The sequence below is a fragment of the Garra rufa genome, chromosome 5, assembly GCF_049309525.1.
Source record: "Garra rufa chromosome 5, GarRuf1.0, whole genome shotgun sequence".
NCBI lineage: Eukaryota > Metazoa > Chordata > Actinopteri > Cypriniformes > Cyprinidae > Garra > Garra rufa.
This window is the reverse complement of record NC_133365.1, coordinates 4864095-4878875: the sequence shown is the minus strand read 5'-3', so window position 1 is coordinate 4878875 and position 14781 is coordinate 4864095. Positions and strand designations below refer to the sequence as shown.

Genomic DNA, 14781 nt, shown 5'->3' with positions numbered 1-14781 from the left:
ATGCAGTCTCGCTGAGCAAAGGAGAATGTTAGAATACATGTATGAATAGAGCTGTTGGAATGATTGTTATCATTGTTTTTGTCTTGCTTTTTGTTTTATTTTACAGAACAACAGTAAAACTACAAAACTAACATTTGTGAATGTTGACTTTTATTTTGGCGGAAAGACCAAAATAAAAGTCCTACTTTTTGCTGACAGCAGCAGATTTCTGAATGATTCTCATCACACAGATTTAATGACTATTAAAAGCACTTTAAAGCTCTGGAATGAACCAATTTGAATGTCATTTTTAATGGGATGACCAAATATATTTTGCGGTAAAAAAAAAAAGTAAAATTTGTTTTGCCGGGAAAATGACTAAAACGGTTTGCAAAGTAACACATCACTTATTTTATTTCAGAAAGTACTTTTTCTACTAATTTTGTTAAACATTTGAATTGGCAGACTAGCGTATCGTCCCAACCCAAATAGCAATATCGAATCGCAATACTTGTAAAATCGAATTTCTTAATAAAAAAGAAAAACGCAATACATATCGTATTGGCATGCAATTATTGTGATAGTATTGAACCGGGAGGTGTATCGTCCCATCCCTATTGTTCAATATAATTTATTCAGCCTTTTTGCTTATACCAACCAGTGTTGGGGAAAGTTACTTTTAAAAGTAATGCGTTACAATATTGAGTTACTCCCTAAAAAAGTAACTAATTCTGTTACTTAGTTTAGCTTTTTATGAAAAGTAATGCGTTACGTTACTTTTGCGTTACTTTTTAAATCTGGGCAGGGCTTGCTTGTTTGTTTTTAATATAAAAAGTTCTATTTTTGTCAAATGTTAAAGCCTTTTCACAGCAAAAGCCTCAGGCTTAGAGAAAAGTAAATTGACGTCTGTACAGTAGACCACAGAAGAACAAATGTCAACTCTTCAGCAATAAAAACGAAAAACAAATGTTAGATTATCTTGAGTAATTTCTGCTTATTAGTATGGATGAATTAGATCATCGAAGGTCGGCAGCAAAGACATCGGTTAATAAAATGGGATTAAATACATAAAGGATATTTGTATTATTTAACATTTAACTATAGCAGGTTTGCATTGAATTGAACTGTTTTTATTCATTTTGACGAACACTGGATCTGTTTTTTAGTGAGTGAGATGAATTAACGCATGTTCACATTTATTCTAGAACTAAAGTAACATCTTACAATTTCTCTCAACATGAGGACAGGAGAGCTTTTAGTCAATAAATGGAGGAAAGTAACTGGTGTACTTTCTTGTCAATTAAAAAGTAATGCGTTACTTTACTAGTTACTTGGAAAAAGTAACAGTATTACGTAACTTGCGTCACTTGTAATGTGTTACCCCAACACTAATACCAAAAGAGCTTTTTTTGGCAGAATAATTTCAATGATCAAGACCATGAGGATAAATAAATGATGAGAGAAGTCTCGTTTTGTGGTGAAGAAATTAAAAACAATGACAGTATTGTAAGTATTTTCTTTGAACCTTCTCTTTTACTCTCTTCTTCTGTTGGGATCAAGTCCTCTTCATCAGCTTGCCGGAGCTTCCTCTTCCTCTCAAATTCTCCAAGGAGTTCCTCTTCTTCTTCTTTTTCTTCCTCTTCCTCATTCTCTTCTTGTGCCGTTTGCACAGCCCCAGTTGTGACCTTAGGCTCTTCATGTGTGAGCTTGCCTCTCATCCAGGGGTTGACAGGGTCAATGATTGGCTCAGGGTTGTTCACAAAATCAGGAAGAGTCTCCAGTGCCTCCTCTTCATTTTCATCTTCGTCATCAGAAGGCACGGCGATTTTCTCAGTGAGATCTTTATTCATCTGTAACTGCTCCTGCATTGCTTTGCGTGCCTGAAGAGCATGACAGATATCCAAATGTGACAAGGATATGAATCATTAAATCATTTTCAGTCTCACAAAAAAAATAAAATAAATAAAACACTTACCGAATCGTCATATTTTGCCATTATAGCCTTTGATTTTGCCCACTTGCCACTGTTCTGATGTTTCAGAGACATCCTCTCCTGTTGTCAAAACAAGGAAAACATATTTAAGCAATCACACATCTCTTTCAGTATTTGCTCTCTCAGTTGAGCACGCACCTTCATCCTGGCCATTTCGATCTTTTTCAACTCATCCAGAGCTCCTTCAGGATCCGTCTTAAACATTTCTTCAAACTTCTTCACAAATTGATTCCGTTTGTCTTTCTTCTTAAACTTGTGGTACCTGAGAAAGATGATATTTTGCACTTAAAATGTAAGGAAGACTAATAAAAGCTGTTGGAAACGTTCAGATATAGGACTTACGTTTTACTCTTGATATGCTTTTCTCTTTTGGCTTTTGCCTCAAAGTACGACTGGAGCACTCTTGCCTTTTGAAGCTCAGCACGACGAATCTTAGCCTGCCATGCAAAACAAACTGTTACAAAGTGGAATATATATATATATATATATATATAAATTAAAATGAGGACTCATAGCAAAGACTTAAAATAATTAATGCTGCTTGGTGACCAATCATAAGCATGGAATGGAACTATGAAGTAAAACATTATATATTCACACACAAAAACATATATACATATATATATATTCATAATTTATTAAGTACTTTCAATTGGGAGGTGGCTGTCTCAAACCCTAAAAACTAAATTTTAACTGAATAATAATGAAAATGATATTGAAATTATTTTTTTATTTTTTTCCCACTTTTTTATCTTTTTAATTATTTTAAAATGGATTTTGTTTTTATATATTTATTTATTTACTTATATATATATATATATATATATATATATATATATATATATATATATATATATATAAAACTTATAATTTATGGAGTACTTTCAATTAGGAGGTGGCTGTCTCAAACCCTAACCACTAAATTTTAAGTTATGAAAAATTATTTTTGTATTTTTTCCACTTTTAAAATGTGATTTTGTTTATATATATATATATATATATATATATATATATGGTTGCAAAGGGGTGGAAAATATCAGGTAAATTTTCTAAAAATCCCAGGAAAATTCCAAAAAATTCTGAAAAGTTATTACAATCTGGGATGTTTCTGAAATTTACTGGAAATTTGTCACATTTTTGCAACCCTATATTATATTACTATATACACATATACACACACTTGTTTAGGTGTTATCCCATAGAACTGACTGAAACATGTCATCAATGTTTTGGTATGAGAGTTAAAATTCTGTAACGTAATGTGGTCGCTACCAAAGCATTACTGTCACGACAGAAACATGATGTTTTGTCAAAAAGAAAGTGAAGATGATCCAATGTACATTCAAACTAATGAATCCTTGACTTTGAAATGAGTATGAGCAACTTTTGCATTTCACAAAGGAAACCTGGATTCAAAATACAACAAATCTCAAATTACACTTTAAAAAAAACTACAATGCTTTGTGAAATACTAAAAAAAAAAAAATAGCAAAAATGTAGTTTTCTGATGCCCATTATTTGTAAGACTTTCTCCTAAATGGTCAAGTTATGAGCTACTTTTAGCCTTGAGATGCTTTGTGAATACTGGCCCAGATTCGGAAAACCACGGAGATCAATAGGGTGTCCTAACTGTTTCCACATGACTGCATATGTACATGTTGCAACTGTATAAATGTGTCAACTCCTAGATTTTGATGAGTAAAAAAAAAAGTATCCTGTATTAAAATGATTTAACTTAGAATAACAGATTGACTTGGAATAACAGCATCATCCCAAAGGGCTTTATTATAGAATTGGACACCAATCAAAATAAACTTGACTGCCACACCATTTGGGTGATCTCACCATGAGTAACACTATTGATTACAGCGTGAGAATGGCAGTGGGCCACTAACTAAAGCCAGCACAAGCACTAACCAGAAACATACCACACTATTCATGTTAAAACTGAACAAACTTGTCACTTATTTTATGTTGCTAATGTTTCTAACACTTCGTAGTAAAGTGGTGCTTGTCATTTGTTTTGCCCTTTTTATCTTTGTTGTACACAAATTTACATAATGATGTTCTTAGATTAATTCTCAATAATGGCAGAGATGGCCAACCCCAGTCCTGGAGGACTCCTGAGATGAGGAATTCAGTGCCGACATGCTCCAACACACTTGCTATTATCAAATAATCCTTCACACCTTGATTAGCTGATTCAGGTGTTTGATTGAAGGCAAATAAATGGTGTCACATGACTGAAATCACCTATAGGCAATGTTGCTCACATTAAAGCACGATTTCTCCAAGTCCAAAAGGACATTAAATCATATTCATATTATTAGACTGTAGCTATAATTATTTTATATATGGTACGAAAAGACGAGTTACCTTTCAAAATATCTGATATGCATATCTTAAGGGGAGACACTGCAGGGAAAAAATGCAGTTTTTCATGCACTATTTAACTTTGAGATTTTGGGCTTTTTGCTGTTTCTTAAAGTGTTTTTTCAGACTAGTGGAAAGAAAACACCCAAAAGTCACTGTTAAATCTTTCTTTTATAGTACTTTATCTATTTGTGTCAATAGATTTTAATTACAATACAGATTTTTAAAGGCAAAGTTCATATATAATTTGCTTGATTTTATACAACATTTTATTGGCCCCAAAATTGTAAAAAATATATTATTATGGAGTGACAAAATTCCCTCTGTAAAATCATTTGGCTCTAATGTCAATATGTTAAAAAATTTTGAAACTGACTTCATCCAGTGTTTAGATTTTTGTACTGGAAATGTATGCAAATGAGCACATATTGCATTAAATAATGGCTCATTTGCATATTTAAACCTAACATTTTAAAAATGTAATACAAAAAATGTTTGCAATTATCAATGTAACCAATTAACAGAATAAGTAAGGTGATAACTATTAGTAAATATTTTTACCCTATTCACCTGCAGTGTCTCGTCTTAATTTGACGTTCCTTTAGTTCGTTGCAAGTTAAAACTGATTCGTTTTGTACAAAAAGTAGAAAATTTTACATTTGTTTTGACTTGTTAGTTTATATTTTCATTCTTGTTCTACTGTTAAATTTAAAGGATTTGTTGTGGAGTGAAGGGAAAATACAACAGCACGGTTTTTCAATATGTTTGGCTGACTGTATTTTATGACAATTAGTAATACTTAACGATCATTTGGTCTTTTTTGTCCCGTATTAAAGTGGAAAAAACTTACAATACTTCTTTTGTGGTCATATAAGGAGTAAGATATTATTTGAAACTATTTTAAATTTTATTTGTGTACATTCACAATAAAAAAAAAAAAAAACATTGTGCTTTTGTAAAATAAAGCAAAACAAACAGGATGCCACTTTCTCAAGAACGCTTCACAAAAATGAACCGAAAAATTCTGCATATAGTTTTTTTTGTTTTGTTAATATTATTTATTATTTATAAAATATATTTTATAAAGCCTATTTACTAATGTGATGTGACCGTGTGAATCCTCACGTTCTGTTGTTTTTGCATGTATATAATTAATCCCTGGAAAGGTATTTTTAATTGGTCACAGCCACGTAATTTAATTGTTATTTAACATAAATGTCGGTTAATGGTTAATAATTGCTTAACGACCAACAATTTGGAGAAATAAAATAACCGAAATGAACATTCCTATTTCCAATACAGAAATAAAAGTTAATTAGAAATGATAATAATATAACTGCACCTGTTTATGTATATCGCTTAATGCTCAAGTATCTAAATAGTCTATAAGCCTAACTAAGTACAAAAAAAAACAAGAGCAGGACACTTTTGTATTGTAGGCCTATACAATTAAATAATAGCCTACATAAAGTAAGTTTGGTTTCAAATGGATTAAGAACATGTAATTTGCGCAATAGGTGAAATTATAAGTGAAAACAACTGAAAGGCAACTTTTTTGTGATTAACCAAAACTTACGTGACAATTCCTTTTTTTTTTTTTTTTTAGGGATCAGGTCATCATGCACACAACATTTTATTGGCAAAAAGCCAGTTGGATGCAAACAGTTTTTTATGCATATTGTCTTTGTCGATAACAGAACAACGCAAACAACTGAATGGAAACTTGGCTAACGTTATAGAAAACACTCAGAAGTAGTAATGAGTGAGGAATTAATGTGGCATGTTGCAAACAAACCTTACACAACTAAACCACTACAATTATAATCAAGGTCTACAATGAGTTTGGAGAGCATTTTGTTTGCCGTTTTCTACACTGTTAAAAAACTACAGCTGCTATAAGTAGTAATAACCTGATCTGAATGGCTATAAACCTCTCCAAATAGATGCATTTTGAAAGTCATACCTCCTCCAAGCTCATGGCTTTAAGCGCTGCATCCTCTTTAGGAGTCAGAATTGGGTCGTGGGTTGGCTGTTGGTTTTTGTGCAAGAGACTGAAAATCTCTTGTTCAAGAGGAGTTTGAGCCTGCCAGAGAAACACACATGGAGTTAGTTCAACATCTGAAGCAATTGCATAATTGCAAATAATTCTTTGTACAGGTAGAGGAAAAGAAACCACAAAGAAAAGCAACAATGACAAAAATATAACGTAACATTAGTTTTTGAAATTTGAAGCTAAATTAAACAAAAGGCCAAAGAATATTTGAAACGATTTTACGTTGTTCAATGCTTGCGCACGTGATTCAATGCAAAGTTTAAACAGAATTACAAAGAACAATGTATTATAAACACAACGATGAATAAGCAGCAGTGACAAAACATAAAAAGATAAATTTGAATTTTGCATTTAAATATGAGCAAAATTCGAATTATATTCAAATTTAAAATGCATCATTTCAGTTGTGGTGAGACGAAGCTTTTGGTTTCCCTCCAGAGGCCACAAGAGCACACATCGAGCAACATATCACTAATACACGTTTATTTAAAGCAATAAAATAACAGGATTATCAGTATGATGTATGCATGTTTAAAATAACGTTTATAAACAATTATAATTAATTAGGGTTCCTTAAACAACTACAAACAAAACAGCATCATGAATGCATGTATGAGTTTAATACTTTTTTCATTCAAAAAAAAAAAAAAAAAAAGCGAAACCTGCAATCAAGCCCTAAAATTCAAGTTTGATGCCTTTTTTTGAAAGTGTGTGACGTTCACATCTGCAACATACAGATTACACTCAAAGGTGTGGTAAGGTGGCTTGAGGAAAGACTGTGTGCACCCCTAATAGCAGTAATGATGACAGGAGAACCGTGACCAACTTGAGCCATTTGAACACTAATAAATAAATCAAATATCCACACCTTCCATCTAGTCACGACCTGCTCCACCCGTTTAGGTGCGGAGGACTCCTGCTTCAGAGGAAACACCAGCTGTTCGGCCTTCTGGTTCTGCACTATGACGTCCTGCCAGACGGACACCTCTGTGGCGGTCTTCTCATACGCTATGGTTCGCTGAATCTGTGGACATAAATAGAGAAAAAAGACAATTTAGAATAGCGGCTTCTGATATAAAACTTTTTTTTTTTCACACTACTATTGAGAATTTTTAACCAAAGTATATTAGAGACTTTTCATTTAGACCATAAAGGATCATATGAACTTGTGGAAATGGGCATCCGATGACCCCTTTAACAACTACACCTTGTAAAAAGTAGGCCTTTACATAAGTTGCAGGGCTCGAAATTGCGACCAAATTAGGCTACATAAAATGTCGAAGCTGTTATTAGTATGTGGGCTATAATAAGTTGTATAGTTGTCTATAACTCTGTATCATGGTGGGAAAATCGGTCTATTTGCACTTTGAATATTGAAAGAGTAGCCTACTTTGATTGTGGCTGCATTTATTGTCTACACGACTAAGAAAGAACTGTCTCATTTATTTTTTGCTATTTATACTGTAGATTCTTTAAAAATGCAGTGACTGCCTCTAATTTAAATGGCTGTACTTATAATAGAGAAAATAAACATCATGTTTATGTACTCATATTTTCAATAATTCCTGTCCCTTGCTTAAGGCGTAAAATAAATATTAAAAAGTCTTTCAGAATCAGCCAAATTGCTTGTAAAACATCTGCAATCAGAATCAGCCGTGAAGAGTCAAGATCGGCGCATCACTAAAAATGTAGGTGCTCCTGAATTTCTTTTTGGTGCTACCAAGTAAAAAAGTTAGTATGCAAAAGTTGACATCTTGAACACCACACTATTGCAAGACTTAAAAATGCACTTATTTGCTTTTTGACACCATGCCAGTATCTACAGCTATAATTCTTCATTGATATTCAAGGTAAGATAAAACTAGTAAAATATGTGTAACATGTACTTTTTGTAAAAACTCAAACTGACTTTGCTAAAACCCTTTAAATAACATTAAAATTGTGTGAGCAACCTAACTTGGCACCAAGAGTACATGACTTTTCTCCAAGTGTTCATTCAAATAAATGTCACTGATCTTTTTCTAATTGCTACTAGCTTTTGAGGAGAATCTAATGTTTATATGGATAACATGTTTGTTATAATATCCCTGATGCCATTAATTGCTACTCATTTAAAAGCACAGTTTTTTGGACAAGTTACAAGCTACTTGGTTCACTAAACTGAACATTCATTTTTTCACCTTCTCTGTTTGCTGTTTGTTGAGAGGCAGCTCTAAAGTGCGTTTACTGTTCTGCAGGTTCTTCAGCAGTTTCTTGGTCTTGCTGGAGACTGCGGAGCTCTTCCTCATGGTTTCCAGAAGGTCAGAGAGGTCGACTTTATCTCCTGTACCTGCAAACAGACAATGAAGAACTTACTGCTGATGTTTCATCTCTGTCAGAGATGTGATGCGAATAAACTCTGCTTTTACCCTCCGCATTGACCAAGAACTCTGAGACCTGCACACTTGCTTCAGAGCGCTCCTTCTGCTTTTTCCTTGGAGAGACAAGCATTGAAAGTTAAAAAGTTGTTTTGGACGACATTATTACAATTTCTGACTCTGCTAAAAAGAGATTCATTCCAAAAGGGACTTTATTAAAGGAAACCAAGTCTAAACATACATTTTGGAGCTGCATAACACGTTTGAGGTAAACAAAAAGGAATTATTTTGTCAGATAAGACCCTTTTTCCTTAGCTGGGATTGTTTATAACTGCATTTGAGGTCATTTGAAGCCACATTTAAACTGCATTATGGAGGTTCAAACTCACAGACACCATAGAAGTCCACTTACACTGCAAAAAATGCTTTTCTTACTTAGAGTTTTTTTTTTTTTTTTTTGCCAAAATACCTAGAAATTCTTAAACCGAGAAGATTTCTAGACAAGGAAAAATTATTTTCAGGTCAAAATTAAGTTTTTTTTTTTTTGCTTAGAAAAAGCCAAATAATCTGCCAATGGGGTAAAAATATCTTTTTTCAAACTTTCTAATCGTAACAAGATTATTTCTTCTTACCCCATTTGGTTTGTTTCAAGCAAAAATGCACTTATGTTGACTAGTTTTTTTTTTTTTTCCTAAAAACAAGACCAAAATTTTTACTTGTCTAGAAAATCTTTCCTGATTTAAGAATTTTAGATATAAATCTAAGAAAAGCATTTTTTTTTTTTTTGCAGTGTACATGGAAAAAATCCAGAAATGTTTGTTCTGGAAGAGAACTCCTTTATGTATTTAGACAGACCATGGTATAAACAGTATAAGTTAAGAAATGCTTATTCCAAACATTCCAGTTCTCAGTCAAGCATTTTCATTTAGGTGGAGCAGTACTAAAAAAAAAAACTAAATCTCAAAAGTCTCACACCTCTTTCTTCCACCCATAGCACTGATGGCTTCCAGCAGCTTCTCATGTTTCCTCTCATCACCACTGCCCTCCTGGATTAAAAATAAATCAACATTTTGGCTTAATCAGGCACAGATACATGTCTTTGAAAGCACCAACAGCTCATGTGAACAATGAGGTCATAAAACTTCCATGCAACTGTTCAGATATGAGTTTTTACAGCAAAATCAACAGTCCTCAGTCTTCTTTTATAGTGTAAATTAGTTAGGGTTTGGTGAAACTGCTTACAAACATATATGATAGTACCAAACTTGAAATTGATGGAGTTAGATCATAAAAATAATGTATCGTCCTCTTGTGGACAACTCTGGTACTACAGCTCCTCATCTGTTCTTCACAGAATTTGCTGCTAGCCATTGATCATCAGAAACTCATGACATTTGGCACATTTCCTCAGACTGTCCTGTTGTTCTAACTTTTGTGAAGTTTGGACATTGCTTTTAGAAGATTGCTTGCTTTTTGTCTGTAGTATCTTGAGATGGTGCGTAAAACCAGTGCTGTGCGAATCAGACATACAGCCTCAGACTTTTGGAAAATCAGGATGGTGGATAAGTTTTATTTATAAAAATGACAACAAGATCTACATTTTGTTTGATGGAAAGATTTATAGAAAATAAGAACTCCACACATGCTGCCTCATGTTTGCTGTAAATTGTAGGATGTTTTTGGTCAGTGAACATGAAACAGTGTTTCACAGTAAGTTACACTGCCAAAAATGCTTTTCTTAGATTTTTTTGTCTTGTTTCCAGTTAATTCTTAAACCATTTTCTCGACAAGTAAAAATTATTTTCTTGTTTTTAGTAAGAAGTCAAAATCAAGTGAGTTTTTGCTTAGAACAAGCTAAATAATCTGCCAATGGGGTAAGCAAAAAATATATTATTTCAAACAGAAAACAAGATTACTTTTCTTACCCCATTGGCAAACCATTTTGCTTGTTTCGAGCAAAAACGCAACTAGTTTTGACTTGTTTTTACTGAAAACAAGAACATTATTTTGACTTGTCTAGAAAATGGCTCTAGATTTAAAAATGTTGGGATACTTTGACTGGAAACTAATCTAAGAATCTAAGAAAAGCGTCATTTCTTGCACTGTAGGACAAAAAAGAAAATCCATGATGAGAAAATAAAATTTAATTTTGATGGAAACGTTTAAAATGGAATCCAGAAAAGTAATGGAAAAAGAATTTGGCAAAAATAAAACTGTAAAACTCAATTCATTAGACAGGCTTTTTGCTCGAAATGAAAAATAAATAAATAAATGAAAACAAAGTATAGAAAAATTAAAATGAATTTCAGAGATATTCATGTCTGTCTTTCTTCAGTTGTAAATACTTTTTTTTTTTTTTTTTTTGAGAAAAACCTTTCAGGATTTCTCTCTATATAGTGGACTTCAATGGTGTCCTGAGTTTGAACTTACAAAATGCAGCTTCAAAGGACTCTAAACAATCCCAGCCGAGGAAGAAGAGTCTTATCTAGCGAAACGATGGGTTATTTTCTTAAAAAAATAAATAAATAAAAAATAAATAAATTATACTTTTTACCTCAAATGCTCATCTTGTCTAGCTCTGCAATTCAAGCGTTTGAGATTGTAAAGTATATAAATTGTAAATATTTTCAGAAAATAAGTGACCGCTTTGCTAGATAATCATCTAGAGCCCTTTGAAGCTGCATTTTGGAAGTTCAAACTCAGGGGCACCATAGAAATCCACTATATGGAGAGAAACCTTGACAATCCTCAACAAACATAATTTCTTTACGACTGAAGAAAGAAAGACATGAACATCTTGGATGACAAGGAGTACATTATCTGTACATTTTTGTTCTGAAAGTGACCTCCTCCTTTAATAAATGACTCTACTGATCAGTTACTGCATCTGGGATAAATAAAGGAAATGTTTGAATGTACATAATATAGTAACAACAGTATATTACAAACAACTGCATGCAACTAACCCTAAACTAAACCCTATAGTAAGCAGATTAGTATAAATCACACTGAGACAAGGACAACTTAAGAGAAAGTAAACAACAGAAGATGTCTCACCTCATCTTCACTGGCACTGATGGCTTGTATATCATTAGAAAGCTCATCTTCCTCATCACTGTCAGCAGCTATAGCTGAGGTCAGCTCTACACCTTCACTGAGGAGGAAAACAAACAAGAAAGAAATGCTAGAGATGTTGTTTTTAAGGTCGATCACAGAAAGACATGACTTGAACGATCGTACAGTAATATTTTAGACTTCCTAATCTTAATCCTTTAAAAATAGTATTCAAATATAGACATTAAAAGACCACTATTGTAAGATGCATAAACAGATGACACTGAGCAAACCTTGTTGTTTGGTCAGGAGAGCTGGAGTTGGCCATGCTGCAGTTTAACCACGTGTCTCTCGAACTCTGAACAACGTTGAGATTTCTCTTATCCCTGAGAGGACTACAATCAGAGATTCAGGAAATCAATATGTCCGTCGGTTTACAAAGGCCAGCGCGTTATTAGAATTACTAAAAGACCAGATAGCATTCGCTGAGTTCAATTTGTCTGCGTAAGACGTCGCTAACATCTGATTCTTCTTCGTGTTGCAAACCAACATCAATTCCGCTTCTAGCGCCTCCTCCAGTGCTGGAGTGTGCAGGAACTTCAGTCTCTTCTTCTTTAACCAGAGTAACCAGATAAAAGTGCACAACGCCACCATCTGGACTGTAGTTCGAAACATCGTAGTTTCTAACAAATAAATCAAATGATTTAAACATTTCAATGCATCATATGTTTCAGACTGTGAATATATATGTGACCCTGGACCACAAAACCAGTCATAAGGTTAAATTTTACAAAACTGAGATGTATACATCATATGAAAGCTCAATAAATAAGCTTTCTATTGATGTATAGGACAATATTTGGCCGAGATACATCTATTTGAAAATCTGCAATCTGAGGGTGCAAAAAAATCAAAACACTGAGAAAATCACCTTTAAAGTTGTCCAAATTAAGTTCTTAACAATGCATATTACTAATCAAAAATTACATTTTGATAGGTTTACAGTAGGAATTTAACAAAAAATCTTAATGGAACATGATCTTTACTTAATTTCCGTATGATTTTTGACATAAAAGAAAAGTCAGTAATTTTGACCCATACAATGTATTTTTGGCTATTGCTACAAATATACCCCAGCGACTTAAGACTGGTTTTGTGCTCCAGGGTCACAAATGTGTAAATATAGGGTCTAAGCATCTGAATTTTTGCACATTTAAAGGAGTAGTTCACTTTCAGAGCAAAAATGTACAGATAATGTACTCACCCCTTTGTCATCCTCCAAGATTTTCATGTCTTTCTTTCTTCAGCCGTAAGGAAATTATGTTTCTTTAGGAGAACCCCTGCTGAAAAAAACAGCTAAAACCAGCCTAGGCTGGTTGGCTGGTATTGGCTGGTTTAAGCTGGAAGTAGCTGGTTTTAGCTGGTCTCCCAGCCTGGTCAGGCTGGTTTTAGCTGGTGGTTTTCCAGCCAGCTAAGACCAGCCTGACCAGCCTGGCCAGGCTGGAAAAAAGGCCAAAACCCCTCTAAAACCAGCCTGCCGACCAGCTATGACCAGCTAAAACCAGCCAACCAGCCTAGGCTGGTTTTAGCTGTTTTTTTCACTAGGGACATTTCAAGATTTCTCTCTATATAGTGGACTTCTATGGCGCCCCTGAGTTTGAACTTCTAAAATGCAGCTTCAAAGAGCTCTAGATGATCCCAGCCGAAGAAGAAGGGTCTTATTCCCCTCCAAAATTAAATTTTTTTATACGTTTAACCTCAAATGCTCGTCTTGTCTAGCTCTGTGTGTACTCTGAGTAGAGATTAAAAAGTACATAAATTGTAAATGATTTTAGAAAATAACCAATCGTTTCGCTAGATAAGACTCTTCTTCCTCGGCTGGGATCATCTAGAGCTCTTTGAAGCTGCATTTTGGAAGTTCAAACTCAGGGCACCATAGAAGTCCACTATATGGAGAGAAATCCTGAAATGTTTTCCTCAAAAAACACCATCTCTCAACGACTGAAGAAAGAAAGACATGAACATCTTGGATGACAAGGGCGTGAGTACATTATCTGTAAATTCTTGTTCTGAAAGTGAACTACTCCTTTAAAGGATGGGTCTCGGTCCACTTCCAAATGAATGAAATATGAACGCAACTCAAACCAAATACTTCTAAACGAACCAAAAACAGGAAGTAATGACAAGATGCGACGCTATGCAACGTAATTTCACGAAGGGAACAAGCGGTGTATCCGAAATGAGCAGAGGGCAAACATGGAGCAACGAGGTAAAGTGCCTTTTATGAGCTCTTTGTGAGTTCGCAGGTGGTGAAAATAAAATCATATACGTGCAACAATGAGCGAGCTCACTTCAGCACACGTTCTTTGGGGCATTTGGTGAGTTTTATCACAAAACATACATCATTCAACCCAACCAATCAGATTGTGAATGTGTCACTATGTCTTTAGGTTCGCTTTTTTTAAGGAGCACTCCACTTTTTTGGGAAATAATAAGTTGAGTTTTACCGTAGCTTAGCATAGATCATTGAATCCTATGAGACCAATATAGCATTGCGTTCAAAAATGACCAACGAGTTTCCGTATTTGTCCTACAGAAGAGTCAAGTTTTAAATAGGACAAATATGGAAACTCGCTTGTCATTTTTGAAAGTGATAAATTGACAGTATGCACACCCCAATCAAAACAGCCTTATATACAACATCCCTACCTATATGATTCGGTCCATAATGAAATGGGGCAACGTCTTCAAAGTCAATTAAAGATCAACATATAAATGTATAATGTACTTGACCTTCACCATTTACCATGTACTTTAAAACTTACTGCTCTTCTTGCCAAACTGTTCTTAATGAACATCTTTCTCCGATGAGCTCTCTCTGATGGGCCTCTGGATTGATTCCTTTCCATCGCTGTTCTGCTTTGATGCACGGATGAAAAAAAGCTATCAATACCTGTATAACAGTGATTCAT

At 34.0% G+C, this 14781-nt stretch overlaps 1 protein-coding gene across 1 annotated transcript; it reads right to left on the bottom strand.

Moving 5' to 3' along the window:
- Positions 1-1409: 1409 nt before the first annotated feature.
- On the bottom strand, positions 1410-12458 carry LOC141334381 (U3 small nucleolar RNA-associated protein 14 homolog A). Its single transcript, XM_073839441.1, has 11 exons — positions 12103-12458; positions 11813-11909; positions 9731-9801; positions 8807-8871; positions 8579-8727; positions 7267-7422; positions 6309-6428; positions 2315-2409; positions 2111-2234; positions 1955-2032; positions 1410-1859 (listed from the first exon to the last, which is right to left on the bottom strand). Exons 1-11 carry the CDS (start codon positions 12135-12137, stop codon positions 1410-1412), a joined length of 1440 nt encoding a protein of 479 aa, XP_073695542.1. The 5' UTR covers positions 12138-12458.
- Between the last annotated feature and the right edge of the window lie 2323 nt (positions 12459-14781).